At 50.0% G+C, this 18,346-nt stretch overlaps 7 protein-coding genes across 7 annotated transcripts; 1 reads left to right on the forward strand and 6 right to left on the reverse strand.

Moving 5' to 3' along the window:
- Positions 1-872: 872 nt before the first annotated feature.
- Positions 873-2,537, reverse strand: N7511_001848 (putative MYND domain protein; the record flags this gene model as incomplete). The annotated part of the gene is made up of 1 exon (XM_057124273.1): positions 873-2,537. The coding sequence occupies one exon, from the start codon at positions 2,535-2,537 to the stop codon at positions 873-875; it is 1,665 nt and encodes a 554-aa protein (XP_056986432.1).
- A 401-nt stretch (positions 2,538-2,938) lies between these two features.
- Positions 2,939-6,276, reverse strand: N7511_001849 (WD repeat-containing protein; the record flags this gene model as incomplete). The annotated part of the gene is made up of 5 exons (XM_057124274.1): positions 2,939-2,947; positions 3,002-3,121; positions 3,173-3,423; positions 3,470-6,072; positions 6,119-6,276. 5 exons carry the CDS (start codon positions 6,274-6,276, stop codon positions 2,939-2,941), a joined length of 3,141 nt encoding a protein of 1,046 aa, XP_056986433.1.
- A 547-nt stretch (positions 6,277-6,823) lies between these two features.
- On the reverse strand, positions 6,824-8,383 carry N7511_001850 (uncharacterized protein; the record flags this gene model as incomplete). Its single annotated transcript, XM_057124275.1, has 2 exons — positions 6,824-8,290; positions 8,336-8,383. The coding sequence occupies 2 exons, from the start codon at positions 8,381-8,383 to the stop codon at positions 6,824-6,826; spliced, it is 1,515 nt and encodes a 504-aa protein (XP_056986434.1).
- Positions 8,384-8,751: 368 nt separating this feature from the next.
- Positions 8,752-9,552, reverse strand: N7511_001851 (6-phosphogluconolactonase; the record flags this gene model as incomplete). The annotated part of the gene is made up of 1 exon (XM_057124276.1): positions 8,752-9,552. One exon carries the CDS (start codon positions 9,550-9,552, stop codon positions 8,752-8,754), a length of 801 nt encoding a protein of 266 aa, XP_056986435.1.
- A 2,542-nt stretch (positions 9,553-12,094) lies between these two features.
- N7511_001852 (RNA-binding protein) lies at positions 12,095-13,285 on the forward strand (the record flags this gene model as incomplete). Its single annotated transcript, XM_057124277.1, has 4 exons — positions 12,095-12,163; positions 12,207-12,363; positions 12,413-12,584; positions 12,640-13,285. 4 exons carry the CDS (start codon positions 12,095-12,097, stop codon positions 13,283-13,285), a joined length of 1,044 nt encoding a protein of 347 aa, XP_056986436.1.
- A 516-nt stretch (positions 13,286-13,801) lies between these two features.
- On the reverse strand, positions 13,802-15,714 carry N7511_001853 (glutamate decarboxylase; the record flags this gene model as incomplete). The annotated part of the gene is made up of 7 exons (XM_057124278.1): positions 13,802-13,910; positions 13,966-14,796; positions 14,849-14,892; positions 14,950-14,960; positions 15,043-15,330; positions 15,393-15,443; positions 15,495-15,714. 7 exons carry the CDS (start codon positions 15,712-15,714, stop codon positions 13,802-13,804), a joined length of 1,554 nt encoding a protein of 517 aa, XP_056986437.1.
- Positions 15,715-16,140: 426 nt separating this feature from the next.
- On the reverse strand, positions 16,141-18,318 carry N7511_001854 (acetoacetyl-CoA synthase; the record flags this gene model as incomplete). The annotated part of the gene is made up of 3 exons (XM_057124279.1): positions 16,141-16,631; positions 16,696-18,163; positions 18,214-18,318. The coding sequence occupies 3 exons, from the start codon at positions 18,316-18,318 to the stop codon at positions 16,141-16,143; spliced, it is 2,064 nt and encodes a 687-aa protein (XP_056986438.1).
- Positions 18,319-18,346: the final 28 nt, after the last annotated feature.

An 18,346-nucleotide genomic window follows, 5' to 3' on the forward strand; every position in this document is an offset into this window, starting at 1 on the left:
GTGACGAGCTATCAAAGCCCCACATTCAGTGGCTTGAGTGGCTTGAGTGGCTTCTTGGTCGAAAGAATGCAACAAAACTCTCTTCACTTGTATGTTCATCAGATGAGGCTAATATCCTAGGAGCAAAATTGACGCGGCTTTGTCTGTAGACTATATGAACTACAATTTGACGAGTATCAACCAGGCTTCGGCTCCATTTCTCGGAAAGCGCCCATGATGGGGGTCTCTCGCAGTTCCTCTTATAGGCAGATCATGCGTGTAGTAAATCAGGCGAAAGATACGTGGTTGCCGCGATAAGCTTATGTGGCGAGTAGGCGAACCACACTTTGTGTTCATCGAAACGACTTTTCAACTTGGAAAGCCAGGCGGTGTTGATGGTGGAGTAGCTTTGATGAATGGTGCGCCAGCATCGCATCTAAGTCGGAGACCTCTGGGATCATATTGTGATTAGGACTTTCAACCCCCGGGGTGAAAGTAGATAAATCTTGTGCTTTGAGGGCAATTCCTTGTGATGAGATGAGGAATTGCCAGAAGGAAAGAGAGATGAGGTATCGAACATTCTGATCGACAGGGTGGATCTATAGAGTCCGAATAATGTGACTTAACTATTACGGAGCAAACTAGTCAGACACGCACAACTTAGGACCAAAAAAGACATAACTTGAATAACTGAGATGCTGAGATATAAGTTGAGCCTGCGATTCATGATCGTTGCGGTTAGTCGAGTGGTAAAGTCGTCTGTTGAAAGACTTGTCACGGCGGCAACATCATATATACCGACGTACGTATATCCTAAGCCCCTAGGCAGCACACAATAGATGGTGGACAAATGTAGTTCTATAAGTGACAAAGATACAAGTAGACTTATTGATCTACACTTCGCCAGCCTCCCAGACACACCTATCGCATAGACAAGTGCCACCCAATGCACCAGAAGCCCACTCCCGCCGCTTCTGCACCGGCAACCCAATATCACAATAATGATTCCAAATTTCACTATCCTTAGCAATGCCACCAGGCTTGAGCTCCTTTACCTCATTTTCACGAGACCAGACGGCCGTTTCATCGTCTCGTCGTGCGCGGAAGGTGATCTCACCACCCCATTCCCAGCACACATTAGGATCACACGAGTGGTTCGCAAGACACCACAATGGATGCACAGCACAGAGTTCAGGGCCGCCGTCCCAGGTAGACAACCGACCAGATGCAGTACCCCGGAACTTAGCGTACAGCGTATTCAGAATCCAGGTATCATAACGGTGGAGGTTGGCATAGGGGTCAATTTCCATTTCCTCCAAGAAGCGAGTTGGCTGCAGGATATTGAGTTGAAAGGAGAAGGGGAGGGTGGCGGTGTCATCGGATTCGGGAGTTAACTCCTTTTCAATTGCAATGGTGTTGATATCAAAGTCGTGGAAATCACCCCAGATGTATTTCACTTCGGGCATTTCGAGGGCGTGCTTGTCCTGTGTGGCGGACATGGCGAGCGCTCGACCCAGAAGCAGGAGATACAAGTAGTCTGCCTTGTCCTTTGGATCGGGGATATCCTTTCCGATAGATTCGAGACCGTCTTCCAAACCGCAGATTGCGCCGTGGTACACGTGTTGTGCTGTATCATGGCAAGCCTGGCTACAGAAGATGGTGTCTGCACATCCGCCTTCACAGGCAATAGGAGGCTCAGCAGCCGATAGTTCAGGGAGAGGTGCATTGCATGCATCGCAGAGGTCATCGTGGAGACGGTTGGTAGCGGTGAGGAGGGATGATTCACGGAGGATAATCTCATCAGGAGCAATATCTTCTTTAGCGAAGAGACCAAGCTGCACAGAGACTTCCATGCTGGAATCATCCTTTGTATCATGGAGAACAGGCAATGCCACAGCCCGAACCTCACACTTAGGCGCAATGACCGCCAGTCGATCATTCAACAAATTCAAGGTCTCTGGTGCCTTGCGATCAGGCTCATGCTCATTCCAAGGATAAAGAACACGGTGAGCAAAACCCTGTGCGGGGAGAACACTGGGATCAATCAATTCCAAATCGGTATCAGAGCCGGTGCGGGATTGATAGATCTGCTTGATGCGATCCATCTGCTCGGTAAGAGCAGCGACTGAAGCAGCAGCAGACTCCTTTTCACGAAGAAGGCCCAACCCACGCATGCCAAATTCAAATGCATCACGGTAGCAGCCGCAGCGGACAAGACTTCGCACGAGGAGCACGTAGACCATGTCAATCAGGGCATCGTACTCTTCTTCGGTGACGGGAATGGTGTCTTCCTCGTCCTCGTCATCGGAGTCCTCCGGCTTTTCTGATGCTGGCGCTGAAGGATCAACCTTCTTCTTTGCGTGGTACTCGAATCCATCTGGCTCAATCACTGATTCTAGTAATGATAATGCTCGGTAGGCGTCTGCTGCTGCTAAATCTGGGAAGCCTAGCTTTTCATAGATGAGGCCTCGTTCCAAGTGAATGTGTGGGTTATGCGGGTCTGCATAGAGCTTGGTTGTCACCTCATTGCGAGACTCCAAGACTTGTGAAGCAGACATCTTGGTAGACTTTGTCCTGAAGCGGCTGGAGGACCTGTTTTTATATTGGGTGACTGAGGAGGTGTATCTTCAATTTCACAAATTGAAATCCAACTTGGGACTAGACACTTCAACTGAGTAGAAACCAGGGCAAAGTAATTGATCCAACCCCTCGACTCAAACGCTGTTCAAATAGATGTCTGCCCCTCTGTAGTTCCAGTGCGGGCAGATTTTCTTATCGGGAAATTTCTACGATAAGGATCACGTGGTAGTATACCACAGACACCTCAGGCCAATTTATTCCTGACAGCAGTAAAGATACACGAATCAAGGGAATCAAGTCCACGCCGAGTCATTCGATTGAATAGAAAGAAAGAAAACCCACATTCAATTGTGCCATGTTCTGCAAATGCAAATCCAGCTCACATCACCTACCGCATGTCAGTATTAGCAAAAGAGGACCGAGGATCGGAAGATGGACTCACCGAACAATTATCATCCAAAACAACAGGTGTATCCCCGTCATGTGCACCCAGACCTTCCATTCCACCGACGCCGCCTTGTCGGCCCCGTAGAGTAGCAGCTAGACGAGCAAGCATGCTTCGCTGTATAGAGTGTCAGAATGTACAACATTCAACGGAAAGTAAGAAACATACAGTAATGTAGGCCTCACTCATGCCTCCACGACGTTCCACATCATTTTCATTCATGATGCGGTAGCTGTCATGAATTCGCTTGCGACTTTCGAGACCGCCGATATGGGTGATTCCGGGTCTGTTGCCTCTGAAATCGGGATCAAGGATATTGATACCTTGGCTAGCATTGGCTTGAGCGGTGCGGTCTGCCGAGAATATTTTGATGGTATTGTCTATTCCCGAAGCGGCAATCAACGGTTCGTACGGGTGGCCTGTCTGTGTTAATACTCACTCAGTGCCCGGAGAGAAAAAACATACCTTGCACAACGTTGACAACCTCACTGTCACCTTCTAAGATATTCACTAGGTGCGAGGTTTTGCGATCCCAAATGAAGATATGACCGGAATCGCTGCCACTGACCACATACTCATCATCCAAGCCAAAGAAGTTGACATCCTTGACTGTCTTGATATTGCAATGACCACGGTAACTTCGCATGTGAGACGAGCATGGTGTGTTCATCTCGACCTTTTCTTGCCGGGACCTGCGAATGGCATATCTGCGAGTGGTGGACTCGTCGTCGTCATCGTCGTCATCACTGCCTTCCTCGTTTTCATCTTCTTCGTCCGATGAGTCTATGGCCCTTTCACCCTCGTCATCGTCAGTCGAATCTTCAGCGCTGTCGCTCTGGCTTGCCTCGGAATTTGTATCGACGTCTGGATTGGCTTGTCGTGAAGGACCAGCCGACACTAGTTCAATCTGTCGGATGACTTGTTCTTCCTCCAGAGGATCGATATCCTCTTGATTTCTTTCCGAATCCGAATCACTGTCAGAGTCTGTTATAGTATGTAATCCACCAAACGCATTGTTCACGAAGGTGTAGTTTACTCCACTGCCAGCCTCCATCAAGATTCCTCTGCCCACACGAAGAAGCCAGAATCTTCTTGCCGAGGCGCGATCGAGAGACCGTACGTGCGAGGAAGGATTGGAGACCCGGCGTCTGTCAAATTGAGCTGCCGAGCCTTCAAGGTCTTCCAGAGGTAATTTCACAGCATTACCAAATGCAATGACGGCGGCCCGCTGACTCTGGAACAGAAATCGAGTACTGTCATGCTCGAACCGCGACGCGTCCACATTTACAATAGGTGTGTCACTGGCCAATTCGAGAAGGTAGGGAATCAACACCTCGTCGATAGCATCGCCTTCGTATTCATCCGGAATTGGATACCGGTCATGAGCTCGCCCTCGACGAGGCCCACTGCGACGGCGGAATCCTTCCAAAACACTTGATCTACCGCCCCGCATCCAGAGAACGATTGCCCGGAGGAAATCATAGCCAAATTGAGCTTGTCGATCGATATGCGTTTCCTCTCCAGGTGCAGGCCGGATCATTCCGATGTCAAGTCCGTGAGACGGATCAAAGTTTCCTAATTCCTGAGCGAGGTTGCCAGCAGCCAAGGTAAATCTCCATGATGACTCCCGGTTCCGCCGAAGAGACTGCTGAAAGGCAACTGTCTCGGCGGTCGGATTCAGAGGATATCTCCATTCGGACATGACGTTGTTCATCTGGGAAAGGCACGTAGTAGCAATATTTGAAGCAGAAGAGAAAGCTTCCTGGTAAAGGTCAGACTCATCGCCGTCAGAGGCTAAAGCCTCCCTTGCAGTTGCTTCCAAAGAGAACAAAGTCTTTCGAAGTTTTACCAATCCTTTTGCAATTTCCATGCTTAGTCGCTGAGCATCGCTCAACACGGTATACCGAGCCCGTTCGAGTATATCTTCCGGGGTCTCAGTGGCACTATCCGCAAGCGATGGAAAAGAAACATCTTCAGCTTCGCCATTTTCATATTGAATCCTAAAAGTATCTGGCTCGGCAGAACGACGACGCGATTCATGCCGCCCACCGCTTCCCTGGGAGTCAGGCGTAGCAGGCTTCTGACGCTTTCGCTTGCGGACTTGTGAGCTACGGCGAGACCGTCCGCCTTTGCCTATGCCAGACTTTTTGTCCTTCGTTTCGCCCGCATCTGGACTGCGAATAAGATCGAAGCTGTAGATATGATCTCCGGACCAACTGACAATCATCTCATCTGGGTTTGCATCACTAATTTTACATGCGGTGATGTGCCCGTCATCGAGATGTCTCATGCGACGTTTACCGCCTGGTGCGAATCTCCGCACACAGCGGGTCGCTTTCCCCATCTCCTCGTCATCACCGCCGATAGCACCCTTCTCAGCGGATTTGTCGCGACCAAGCATCCGCCTGTCATGTAGGAAGCAGTGAAGGTGGGCACCACCCAGAGCAATGTAGTGAGGTTGACTGGGGGAGCAGGAGATAGTATTTAGATCCAGGCTATATGGCTTGTAGGAAATGAGAGGAGGCGGCACATTGGAGTCATCATGGTTCAAACCGGGGCGGTATGCCATGAAGCCCTGGCCACCTCGAGGTGGAGGATATGCGCTAGAAGGAAGGCGTAGATCCCACTGTCTCACCTCGCCATCTTCAGAGCAAGTGAGGAATAGATACGGCGAAGACTCGGTTACGATGCGCTTCACACGATCGGCATGACTCCGATAGATCCTCGCATTGGTATTGCCATCGCTTAGATACCGAGCACCACTGAAAAACTCATTGAATCGCCGACTGCGAGCGGAGGCCTCAAATGCGGACGTAGCGGCAGTATTTCTGCTCCCGCTGGAGTATTCAATGTCGAACACGCGCACTTGCGAGTCCCCAGCGCATGTAATCACAGTCCCATCGTTTGATTGTGGCATAAATTTGACAGAGAAGATGTTGGCTTTGTGTCCAGTGAAGACGGTGGTATTGAGCGCAAACGGAGCGTTGGAGGATTCAGGTTGGTAGGAATAGATATTGAGATGCTGATCATCCGAGCCGGATGCAAGGAGCTGACCTGACCGCGACCAACTACAGCTGTTAGCCCAATACATAATCCGAGATAGTTTCGACATACCTCAATGCATTGACACATCCCGTATGTCCGCCGAGCTCATTCACGATGTCAAGATCACTGACCCATTCCTTAGAGCCATATATACCTCGAAGCCCGGAATACGCTGATCGCTCCCCGCATTCCCGGCGCCAAAGGCGATCATAGAGCGAGTCTTTCATGATGTGGGAAAAGTCAAGATCTGTTAGGTATGATCGACCATTATGAGGAAGTGGGGACCTCTTTGGTTACAGTGAACAGAGCTATAGATGACGTCAGGGCGATATTCACATCACGGGTAAGTGAAGATGAGTGCGATACAATCAAAGCGAGCTCTGAAAATTCGAGAGGACCAGACGATGAAGAAAGGAAGAAAGGAAGATCTCACAGGAACCAGTGGAGCTTCACGTTATCGAGCGTCATCCGGGGGTCTGCAGATGACTCAGCATTTTTATCTCCGCAGTTGTCTGCCCAGGTGGAACCTCAAGTTTATATCCGACATTGACATCAACATCAAGCTGGCTTACATCTAAGGTGGGATTTATACGTTAGATTATAGTCTTCAAGCTCGAACCACTGGCACAAAGATTGATGGGCAATCGCCCATTCAACGACAGTGTCCGAGACCACGCTTTTCTCCAGTGATTCCAAACGTCGTGTCTGCATTGCTAATTCCTTGCTAATTCAGTGGCTAATCAAAAAAAAAAACTTGTACCATAAATGGTACATTTACCTGCTCCACACCCCGACACGGGGGGCTTGCATGCCCCTTGAAGACTCGGTGAGCTGTGTGGCAAGGTGAGCAATAGAATCTCTCTCGATGCGCACAATCTCTGCCTCGAGTGCTCGCATCACACGGATCTCCTGTGTCATAAGCTGCATCAATTCACCTAGCTTCGTAATTAAACTAGTGAGGGCAGCACTCCCCAGTTGCTCGATTTCACCGAAGCCCAGAACGTCAAGGGATTGTAGATGCCGTGCACAGAGCTCCAATTTGAGACTCAGTTCTTGCAATGTATCCTTCCAGCTACGGGGTAATTGGTCAATGAAGGTCGCAACATCAGTTCTGTTTCCTCCGCGGGTTTGATGGATCACATCGGCTTGCTCGATCCATTCCTCAAAGTCTGCTACCGCAGAGGTATATTTCCCTCCCCTGTCCGAACTGTTCAAGGAAATCATATCAAAGACTTCCTGGATAACTCGCGATAGGATTTGAATCTGCTCAGGGAAATCATGCAGACTATGATGCTCCTGGCAGTTAGACAGCCAGAGACCAAGAGCCTTTGCGTTGAGCTCACATTGCCGTCGCGTTTCATCTATTATCAAAGAACGGTACTGGCCAGAAACTCCGTCATACTTTTTGCGGAGACGGGTCTCCGCATCGGACTTCCACTCAGCCTGCCTCTGTAATGCGCTAGAATGGAACAAACTGAGTTGGAGTAGTTCAGTCTGTAGAGCTGTGATATCAGGCCATGATGAAGGAATCAAGAGATTGCTTGTATCCGCTTGACCCGCAACCGGAGTCGGGGGTTTGGATGTTTTCTTGGGGGCATGTTGTTGATAAGTGGAATATTGAGCTCGTGGCTTCAAAGGAGATGTTGGTCTTGGCTCGGTCTTTGTATTCAGCACCATCTGACTTCGATGTCTGGTATGGCCTCTGACAGTAGGCAGTGCCTTGGTGGCGGTGACAGGTTGTCTGAGGGAAGAAGAGCGAGTTGGTCGCGGTGGAGGCGGCATATCCGTTTTCTTGGGCGATGGAGGTCTTCTGGTTATAGGAGGCTGGACAGGAGCTCGCGTTGGTGGCTTACGAGGTGACGGGGGTGTTGCTGAGCTCTTTAACGGCACAAGGGGTTTCGCAGGCATCTTCAACGTAGGTCTCATTATGCTTTGCCGGCGGCTCAGTAGTGTCGTAAGCTTGGTAGTCGAAGCTTCTGGTTGTTCCGACTTCTTGTCCGGTGATCTCTCTCGTCTTGTCGGCGAGGGATCCCCACGTGGGAGCTTGCTGGCCTGAAGCGGCCGGGTGGGACGGTCTGTCAGGGTACTGCGTTGAGGGAGCTGAGTCCTGCCGCGGGCTCCATTGTCATTTGGACCCTCGACCAGCGAGGAGGTAGATGGTGAGCGACTCTTCTCATTCTGTGTGGTTTCTCTTCCAGTTGTGGGTAAAGGTTTCGTGGTAGGTCGTGCAATATTGGAGGTCTGCGCAATTAGTTAGGATTCATAGACATTGGCAGGACTGCCAACCTGTTTACGTGGCTCGCGCAGCGAGGCCGATCGCGTAGGAATAGGCATTGTCAAGCCATAAAGGTATGTGTTGAGGGATTCGAGTGTTGTTTGGGGAACCACTCTGGTCCGTGCGCAGCCTTAGTTTTCAGGCCATCGATATTCAAGCCCAGCAAAGAAACATAAGAACACAACTAGCTTACAAGGTATTGTGTTAGAGAGTCTCATAGTGACATTTTAGATGCTCTTAACTATTGGCTATCGAAAGGTCTTATCAGTCGACGTTTTCTTTTCGGCCTCTTCACCCAGGCGCTGTTCAGCTGTATTGGAAACACGAGGAGAATTCTATGTCATATCAAAGACAAACGGGTCATGGAGATTCATTCTATATTTTGTCTACCGTAAATAGCCAAGTTGGTAAATTCACTTTTGATCTCTCAAAGGCTTCCACGACGAGCGAAAGCAACTCCGTCCACTGCCGGGTGATCAGTGAACCAGCTGACCTTCTGACCGGCACCCTGGTTGACCAGAGCAGAGGGTAGGTTGCTGCCCTCCTCCAGATCGAAGATCTGCTTCAGGATTTCCTTCTTACCCGCACCAGTGGCGACAAAGGCAATGTTGATGGCATGCGTCACGACAGGCAGAGTGAGAGTGATACGTTTGGGGGGAGGCTTGGGAGAGTTGGTCTCAGCAGCAACCCAGGCGTCCTTTTCGCGGAGCAGCTCGTGGCCAGGGAACAGCGAGCAGGTGTGGCCATCGGGACCACAGCCGAGCAAGATGAGGTCGAACACGGGTAATTTGACGCTATCCTTGGCGGCAAATTCACGCATCAGATCCTCCTGGTACAGGTCGGCCAGCTCCTGGGGGTCGTCGTCGTGGACGTGCTTCTCGTCGATGGGGTGGATGACCGGAGTACCGAGCTCCGCGGGGATCTTTGCAACGAGCTCTTCCTTCACGAGGCGGTAGTTGCTCTCTTCGTGGTCGAGAGGCACGGCACGCTCATCAGCGAAGAAAATGTGCCACTTATCGAACTGAGGGGTGTCTTCGGGGGTTCCATTGCTGGGGGCGAGGAGGGCCTTGGCCAGGTTGGCAGGCAGGGAACCACCCGACACAGCGAGGCGGAAACTGTGATGGCGGCTCAAGGCGGCATTTTGCGCACGAAGCACATAGACGCGCAATTGCTGGGCCAAAGCATCCGAGTTCGGGAAGCTGTAGAGGTTGGGAGGAGCGGTCGCCATGAGGGGCAATGGTGGGGGTGGATCAGAAAGACAGCAGTGCAAGTGACGAAAGTGACGAAAGGGACTACAGTGACGAAAGTGACACAATAGACGATCGCGATCTCTTAATAGAATAGAAATCCGATGATTGGATATGGTATGATGAAGAGAAAAAGAAGAGAAAAGCCAAGAGCCGGAATGAAGAGGTATGACGTGGGCGACTCCTCCGTTCGCGGGAGCTGCGAGTTTCTCCCAGATCCCGTGTTATCGCCACACCTTATTCGACCTTGCCCGGACGGCACATTGGCAGTGGACGGCTCTCGCATAGGTGTCTACGTATTGTCCCTCTTTGGGCCTGCTGCATACCCGCAATCTAAGCCAATGACGGCATGGTGCATCCCCTCCAGAGCCAAGAGAGGCAACCGTTGAAGGCATCAATGATCTTCGGAAAGATTGAAGATCATGAGAGATGGGGAGCTTCTGAGGGATCACGACGATTCAAATGGGTGGACTCAACCCATGGAACTGGTCCTCTGTCCAGGTGAAAATTCCCTGGGTTGGGGAAAAGGGATCGGTTTAGCGCCAACACACACGCATGAGGGGATCAGGCCAACCGATCTTCAGGTTATATAAATGCGTGGAGTCCCGAGTCTCGAGATTCCGATCGTTTTCTTCCCCAGATCTTTTGGGAACAGTATCAGAGTCAACACGGAGAGCGTCTCTTCTTCTCTTCTTCCAAACATGACTTCTCCTCTTCAGCTTTCGCCGCTCCCCAGGCCTACCGGGGCTACTTCTCCCCCAGTGCTGGATGTTGTCCGGTGTAGCAGATGTCAACAATCTCTCAGCCTGGCGGGTCACTCGGGATCAGCGGTTCAGTTCGGCATGAACTCCTATTATTGCAACCGATGTGCCTCCAAAGTTGGCTTCGGACGATGAAAAAAGATCGCCCCCTAAATGAGGCTATCTTGTTCCCTCTCGAACGCGACCCACATATATTATTCTTCGACGTCGACGTCGACGTCGACTTTTGACTTGGACTTCGATTTTCTTCGAAGTCACGGCAGACCTAGTCCAATCCAGTCTAATACAGTCGGATCGGAGACCGCCCCCAAGTGATCCCAACACACTGTGAGATGGGCACCGGAAATCGTACTTGGAGGACATTCCCCGGTCGGTATTGCAACATATGCAGTCCTATGCCGAGCACATGGGTGTTTATGACCTATCTTTTCTCGGCGCAGCCTACCTGTACCCCCTTTTTTTTTCTTCTTTGGAGCGACTGTATTCGTTAGCCTATTTGGAACCATATATCCTGATTCTGCCGAGATTTAACGGATGTTGACTTACATCTGGGAGTACTCTCATGACGTAGCGGTCATAACAGGGAAATCTCGTGCTTTGATCGCGTGTGGTCATCGTTCATTCTTTAGGTTGTGCCACATACACACACACACACCGTGTGGAATTGCAATGGTCATTTGACTGGTATCTTGCTGCAAGCCATGCTTCATATAGTGTGCATAAAAAGATCGTCTTCAATATCTGCCCCATCTGCCATATCTGCCAGTTTATCAAAGGCTGCAGTGTAACCCGTAAATACCTCGTCCGTGCGCCTTTTAGGGCTTCAGTGCAGCTCAGCCAGCCATCACTGACCATGTCTCTGCAGGCACTCACGAACGGCTTGAATTCCACAATGGATGAATCCCAAAAGCAAATCCAATAAGCGGCAATCTACTTGCCCCGCTTGATCGTCCCCGAGGGTCGTTCGTTGCTTCTTTCTCCAGTAGTCCGATCTGATGAATATGCAGCCAATGTGATGAATACAGGCGCGCGCAGGTCCACCCTGCACGTCCGATCCGGATCTAGCGGTGTAACGCGCTTTGCTCACTGCAACTCGAAGATCGCCTTTCTCCCCTCCTCAGGGTGTACGGGTCTACCCGGGCATTCAGAGGGAGCAGCAAGAAGCAAAGAATCCACAGATCTAATGCCTGGACTATTTCACCTATTTCAACATGACACCATCCCTGTAGCTCGCTACTGCATAGTCCAGTAGAGGCAAATGACATATCTTTGCACTAAGAGGGGAATCTGGCAGATCTGACTGGTGGCTGCTCCTCGTCTGGCGTTACCATTCGTCCAGATATGCAGCTTGGGTCTGCTTGCAAGAAGACTATCGTGTGGGAATTACTAGTATCCTACCTGTGGAATTTATTGTCACCATGGCAGCTCTTGTGAAACATCGCTCTCTCTTTTTTTCTCTTTTCTCCAGGCTTTTCCAAGCTTTATAATTTGGCGATCCATCCTCAGCTGGATTCTTTCTGCATGTTGTCAGACCAATTCGTTGTCTTGCATCGGTGAGTGCGAGATCCTATGATGCTCGATTCTCTATGTATAACTAATGAGCTAGCCCACTCCTCACATTTCGAACCGAACCAACACCTGGTCGGACAAGTCGATTCTTCAACGAAAGCTTCGGAGGTTTGCAGACGACGAGATCTCCAAAACATCGATCCTCGGAGTTAGCGGCAGAAACAGACTTCCCGACGTGCATTATTTAGACACCATGCCTGTCCGTGAAAAACCTCGCCCGAAGCGCAGATCTGACGATGAATTCGTCGTCTTTCTCCAAGGAGTAAGTCCCCCGAATACTACCACGGGCAAGGCTCACCATTTAGATTCCGTCACATTGTCGTTGGCAGGAACTGAAGGATTTAGTGCGTCAGACGGCTTTACATATCCGCCAGGCTGTTGTATACGATGATAGCCACGGCTTTCCCACCGGACTCGGTCAGATTATAGTCAAAAATGAGGATGAAGCTTGGAAAACATATCGTATGTCTTCCATTTTCCTCCCGAATTCGATCTCACTCTAACATAGCAGACCGGCTTTCCACCAACGGATGGGATGGCCAGAGTTTGATTGTGACGCTCGCGCGAACCAGTACACCCACCAAGCCCATCGCAGGACCAACCCGAAGCCCAATGCATTACTCTGGTCATTGCACGCCGCCGCATAGAAATCTGAAATTCCCCCCATCGCCCGTTCTACCCGAGTATGTTGCCCCGACCACCTTTCATTAATACTAGACTGACCATTTCACCACTCAGATCGACTCATACTAGTCCGACATTCTCATATCCCGAGTACGGTGGAATGATGCCGACAATGCCCATGACCCCGTACATGCCCATGATGCCTGAACTTATCCCTATGCAATTCCCTCCGTCGCCAGTAACGGGTGGCTATGAACCGCCATACTGGAGCATGCCCGGATATCCAATGTCGCCAGACCAGGGAAGCTTCGATTCGTACCGATATCACAGGTCTCCGCCTACTCCAGAGTCTCACGCCCACACCGGATACCGAGGAATCATCCTGGAGAATTTGAACCCATCTACTAAAGGCGCCGATCTGGAAAGCCTGCTCCACACAGCCGGGGCTGTCGAGCAGATCCGGGTGACGAATGATCAAGGCCAAGCGCAGGGTCTCATCACTATGCGGACAGCGGAAGAGGCACAGCGCGCGATATCAATGTTCAACAACATCGTCTTCATGAACTCGCGCGTTTATGCCCGGTTCGACCGACGGGACAGTCTCGACAGCTCGGATGCTGATTCGGAATTTGGAAGAGAAAGTTGGAATGGGAGCTTCACACCAGTCAAAAGTCGTGCTGACACTTGCAGTCCACTTGTGGTGGATGGATCGGGTCTTGCGAGTCGATTTGAGATGTTGTCTACTTCTGCCCCGACATAGGTTATGGGAGTTATTCGTCTGCATATCGACAGTTGCGCCCTAAGCATTTAAAAATTAATCTTTTCAACAAGAATGTGTTATTATTTGATCTCATACTTTGCTATTTGGCCTATCACCAGTCTTTTTGATACTTACTACGACGCAATTAGATCCCTTTCTTAATATGCATCTGTCGATTTTCAGTTCCATGCTAGTTCACTTTCTGTCTAATTCATCGTACCCTTTAACAGGTAGTACATGCCAAAGTTGGCCTTAGGTAGAATGAACAACCGTCCTATGATACAGACCTGAGTCTGGTAATGGCATGATCCCATTGACCAAAATACAGACATTTATACACATCTAATGTCAGGCCTCTTATTCAGCTTGACAATATGCATAAAATGAAGCAAAGAAGTATTGACAGTCATATTGAAGCTAAACATTCAAGGTCAATCTGATACAAAACATCAGAAATCCTGTTGGCATTCAAACTATTTGCCGTGGATATGACACTGTTATACGAGGTAGCCGTATTTAACAAACTGGGTGTGTCTTGCCAGTCTTTCCCTGCAACGAGTGACTCTCCCCTTTGTAGTGGGCGTGGGTCTTATGGCGAGCGTGCTCACGGTGGCTCTTCATATGACTTTGTAACGGTTAACAACCAGCAGGCGAGTTTTGAGCCATTCGGGGATACATACCTCTGGTACTTGGCAAGCATAGCTTGATCCATACAGTCTAGGGTCTGGATAGCCAGCTTGAAATCAATCAAAAGAGAATCACAGCGGTCCATGGAGAAATCTTCGCGGACAACGACACGCATCATGCGCATCTGTTCGCAATGAGGGGCCATGGTGTAGGCAGGGACAATCCAACCCCGCTCACGCAGCTGGTGTGCGATCGCAAATTCATCATAAACGCGATCGGGATTCTTAGGAAGATGGAAGGCCACCAGAGGCAGGCCACGGCCGCGAGTCTGGCTCATGATAACCATGCCCATCTTTTCCAGTTCAGACGCCATGTAGTCGCTGACGCGAGTGAGATTGGTCATGATTGAACGGTAGCCATGCTTACCCAGGCGGATAAGTTGGTAATACTGGCCAATGACGTGAGATGCGCCCTTGGAGAAGTTCAATGTAAAGCTGGACTGATCGGCACCCAGGTAGTTGATGTTGAAAACCAATTCTTGGGGGAGGTAGGCTGGAGAGCGCCAGATAGCCCAACCCACACCGGGGTAGACTAGACCGTACTTGTGACCTGAGACGTTAATAGAGATGACCTTTGGCAGCCGGAAGTCCCATTCCAGCTCCGGATATATGAACGGGGCCACAAAGCCACCACTGGCCGCATCGACGTGAATTGGGCAGTCAATGTTGCGCTCGACCAGCAGATCGTTGATTGCTTTGACATCTTCATACTCCCCAGTGTAAGTAGTGCCAAGAATGGCGCAAATGCCGATTGTGTTCTCATCAACGCGGTCGACAGCTTCTTTAGGATCCATCACGAAACGGGTTTCAGTGCAGTAGATAAAGCTGTTGGGAAACGTTTAGTACTTTCGTTATGATATAGAGCAGAATTACAAACTTTTCCTCAACGTCAAAGTATCTGCAAGCTTTTTCCCAGCAGACCTTCAAATTTAGCAATTTTGTTAGAAATGATCATAAACAAGAGGTCGGGTTGCAAACCTGAACGGCACCTATCATGTGTTAGACGGGAATATAAATTTAGTGATGGGCTGAGGGGAGAAGAAAGAGTGCAATGAGACAGCCAAAACATACTGGACATGACGAGATTTGGGTTCGAAATATCTTTTCCTTCTGCCTTGCGCTTGTTTTGCCAACGCTTCTTCATTGCCAAGGTGCACAGCATAATAGCCTCCGAAGACCCGATTGTTGAGGTACCCATTGCATTGTCACAGTCGGAGTCCGTGGGTGCATTGTAAAGGCGAGCAATCATGTTGACACAGCGGTTGTGCAGCTCAACAGTGTGAGGGTATTCCTCGTAATCGATGAAGTTTTTGTTAAACGCGTCGGCCATGATCTCCTCGATTTCCTCTTCCATGTACGCTATAAAGATCAAAAAGTTAGCACAACGCAAAGTGCTATCAATCTTCATTTGGGGCGCTTACTGGAGCAGAATGAGGCAAGGTTCAATCGTGGGTTACCGTCAAGAGAAAGCCCTAGGAGGATGTTAGAATGGGAAGATAACACTGGTTGCATGTCAGACTGACCATCCTTGATCATACGAGCGGCAACCTGACGAGGCATTTCGTTCTCGGGCATGCGGTGCTGAGGCAGATGCTCGGCAGCAAAGTGGGAGCCATAAACATTGCTCGTGTAGGTATCAGCCTGAGCATCTTCCAATGCTGGGATAGTGTCGATGTCCTCAAGCTTGCGGGAAGATGGAGGAGCAAGGTCCTGGTCCCTCTGGACAGTCGAAAGATGAACCATATCTACAATAAATTGGCCAAGATGAGATGAAGACGAATTGAAGAGATATGAGAAGAGAGAAGAGGGAAAATGCCTGGTATAAAGAGAGTAGTGATGGAAGTGCGGGGGCATGACGCAGCATCGAACCACTGGACTTTTTGGAACTCCCTCAACTTCCCACTGTCAACTCCCCCAATCAACAGCTTCGTTGTTTGCTTCTTCCCTACTGCTATGCTAGTTACATCTCTATATCTCCTAGATCTGCCACATGGATTTCTCTCGAGCATATTGACCACCCTAACCTCCTTACATTCCCACGGGCGATCCCTGATTTCACTAAAGCTTGGTCAAAGCTTGGCAGAGAGATCCGTCAGTCTCCGAATGAAGATTGCCACGTCATGAATCACAGTGGATACAGTACACACACGAGGGGGTCCAAGAGTCCACTCAGAGCTTGCTCTCACGAGCTTCGGCTTCGGCAAACTGATAGTAGAATTCCAGGCTGCCTGGATTCAATAGAGTCCCACTGGGCTTGACCCGCTTCCCTGATACTATCTGCTTCACCGGTAGTTCGACCTTCTTGAGATTGACGGTGGTTGGGATCTCAGGTGTTTCCCAAATGAAGCTAGGCACATGGCGGGGGCTGAGCTCGGAGCGAATCGCAGTCTTCACTCTACCCACCAGGTCGGGTGAGAAGGCCACACCTGGTTTCATGAGCAGGAACAGAACGACCCGCTCATCAATATCAGTGGGCCTCTTCTGCCCCACGCAAATGGAATCCGCAATCTCATTGGCAAACAGGGCTTCAATAACTCTGTAGATCTCGGCGCTTCCAAACCGCACACCCGAGGGATTGAGCACCCCATCAGCGCGACCATGGAACATCAGCTGATGGGTGATCGGATGAATAGAAACAAAGTCTCCATGAACCCACACATCTAGCGATAGTCAGTAATTGTGGTATGCAAGACAAGAAATTGGAAAGAAAGAGGAACCCCGTACTGTCAAACTTGGCGAAATAAGAGTTTCGATACTTGATTCCACTCTCATCACCCCAAAACTTCACTGGCATATTGGGGAAGGCAGCTGTGGCAACTAGTTCACCAGGTACTCCTTTCTCTACTCGGGTTCCTTTGATACCGTCGCCTCCTTCGATCGTAGAATCATAAACCTCCACAGGAACCCCCAGGCTGCGTTCAGCACACCCGCCTACATAGACAGGAACCAGTGGATTACCGGATCCAAAACAACCCGCAATATCAGTACCACCAGAAATGTTGTTCAGGCGAGCAATCGAAGGGAAGCCTTCATCGTAGAACCACTCGAATAACTCCTCCCGCAGGACCATTCCAGTGCTAGTCACGACTTGCAGATGAGATAGATCGACCAAATCTCGAGGTTTGATCTTAGCCATCTTGAGCTCATGCATCCACCGAGGAGATATGCCAAGATGGGTCACTTTCTCTTGTGCCGCCAGACGGACCAGGGCTGTGACGTCGGGGACAAATGGACTTCCATCGTAGAGCACAACTCTTGACCCGAAGAGAAGAGTCTGGACACACGACATGTACATAATCCAACCGGTAGTCGTGTATTGTAAGCAGACACTGTCAGGCCCCAGTTCACTGTGCAAGCCGCCTTCTTTGGATGCGTTGATAAGCACTCCTCCCACCGAATGAACTATACACTTCGGCTGACCGGTAGTCCCACTGCTATAGGCAATCAGGAATGGATCCTTGAAGGAGACTCTTTCAAACTCCAGCTTGTCACCTCTTCTTTTTGAGATATAGCTGCTCAAAGTGTGGGTTCGTGGTATGGAAGTTATATCCGCTGGCTTCGCAGAGAACCGGGGCTGCGAGATGACACCCTGGAATTCGGAAATGGACTCCATGCCTTGGACTATGTCTCGGATCTTTGGTCGCAAATCAACGGTCTTCCCATTGTACACCGCACAGTCGTCCATGAAAAGGAAACGAGGCTTAATCTGGAGTAAGCGGTCTAAGATGCCCTTGACGCCCATATCTGTCGAGCTGGATGAGAAGATCGCACCCAAAGCAGTCGACGCCAGGAATACAAGTAACGTGTCGATGCTATTGGCCGCACAAATAGCAATCCGATCTCCTCGGACGACACCATTGGCCTTCATCGCTTGGATCAAGACTCCAGTGCGACGTCTCAGCTCTCCCCAAGTCACCTGGACCGATTCATGTGCCGCGCCTTCTCTGACTTCGGTCACGGCAATCTTGCCATCTTCCTTTCCAGTCGTATCTCCGACAGCTTGGGAGAAGAGTAAATTTTCTGCAAAATTCAACCGGATCCCTTCAAACCATGCCGGTATGGTATCCATGCGGGCAGATTCGTCCACCACTTGGGTGTAGGATCCCTCGTGAATGAGTCGGAAAGATTTCCAGCAAAAGTCCCAGAATTGAGACCTGTTGTTCACGGAATAGAGATACATGTCATGGAAGGACTGATCCATACCATTAGTCATTAGATGTATAGTCGGAGTATGAGCCTTACCTCCAATTTCTGGCCAGTTGACTTCTCCAGCTGTCGCCGAAATTGACCCATCTTGGTCGAATCCGGGTCTGGGTGTTCCCATAACTTGCGAGGAACTGAAGCCATGATTGTGTATACAGAAGAGGGCATGGAG

This window comes from Penicillium nucicola, assembly GCF_028828085.1.
Source record: "Penicillium nucicola strain IBT 29836 chromosome Unknown utg000002l, whole genome shotgun sequence".
Classification (NCBI taxonomy): Eukaryota; Fungi; Ascomycota; class Eurotiomycetes; order Eurotiales; family Aspergillaceae; genus Penicillium; species Penicillium nucicola.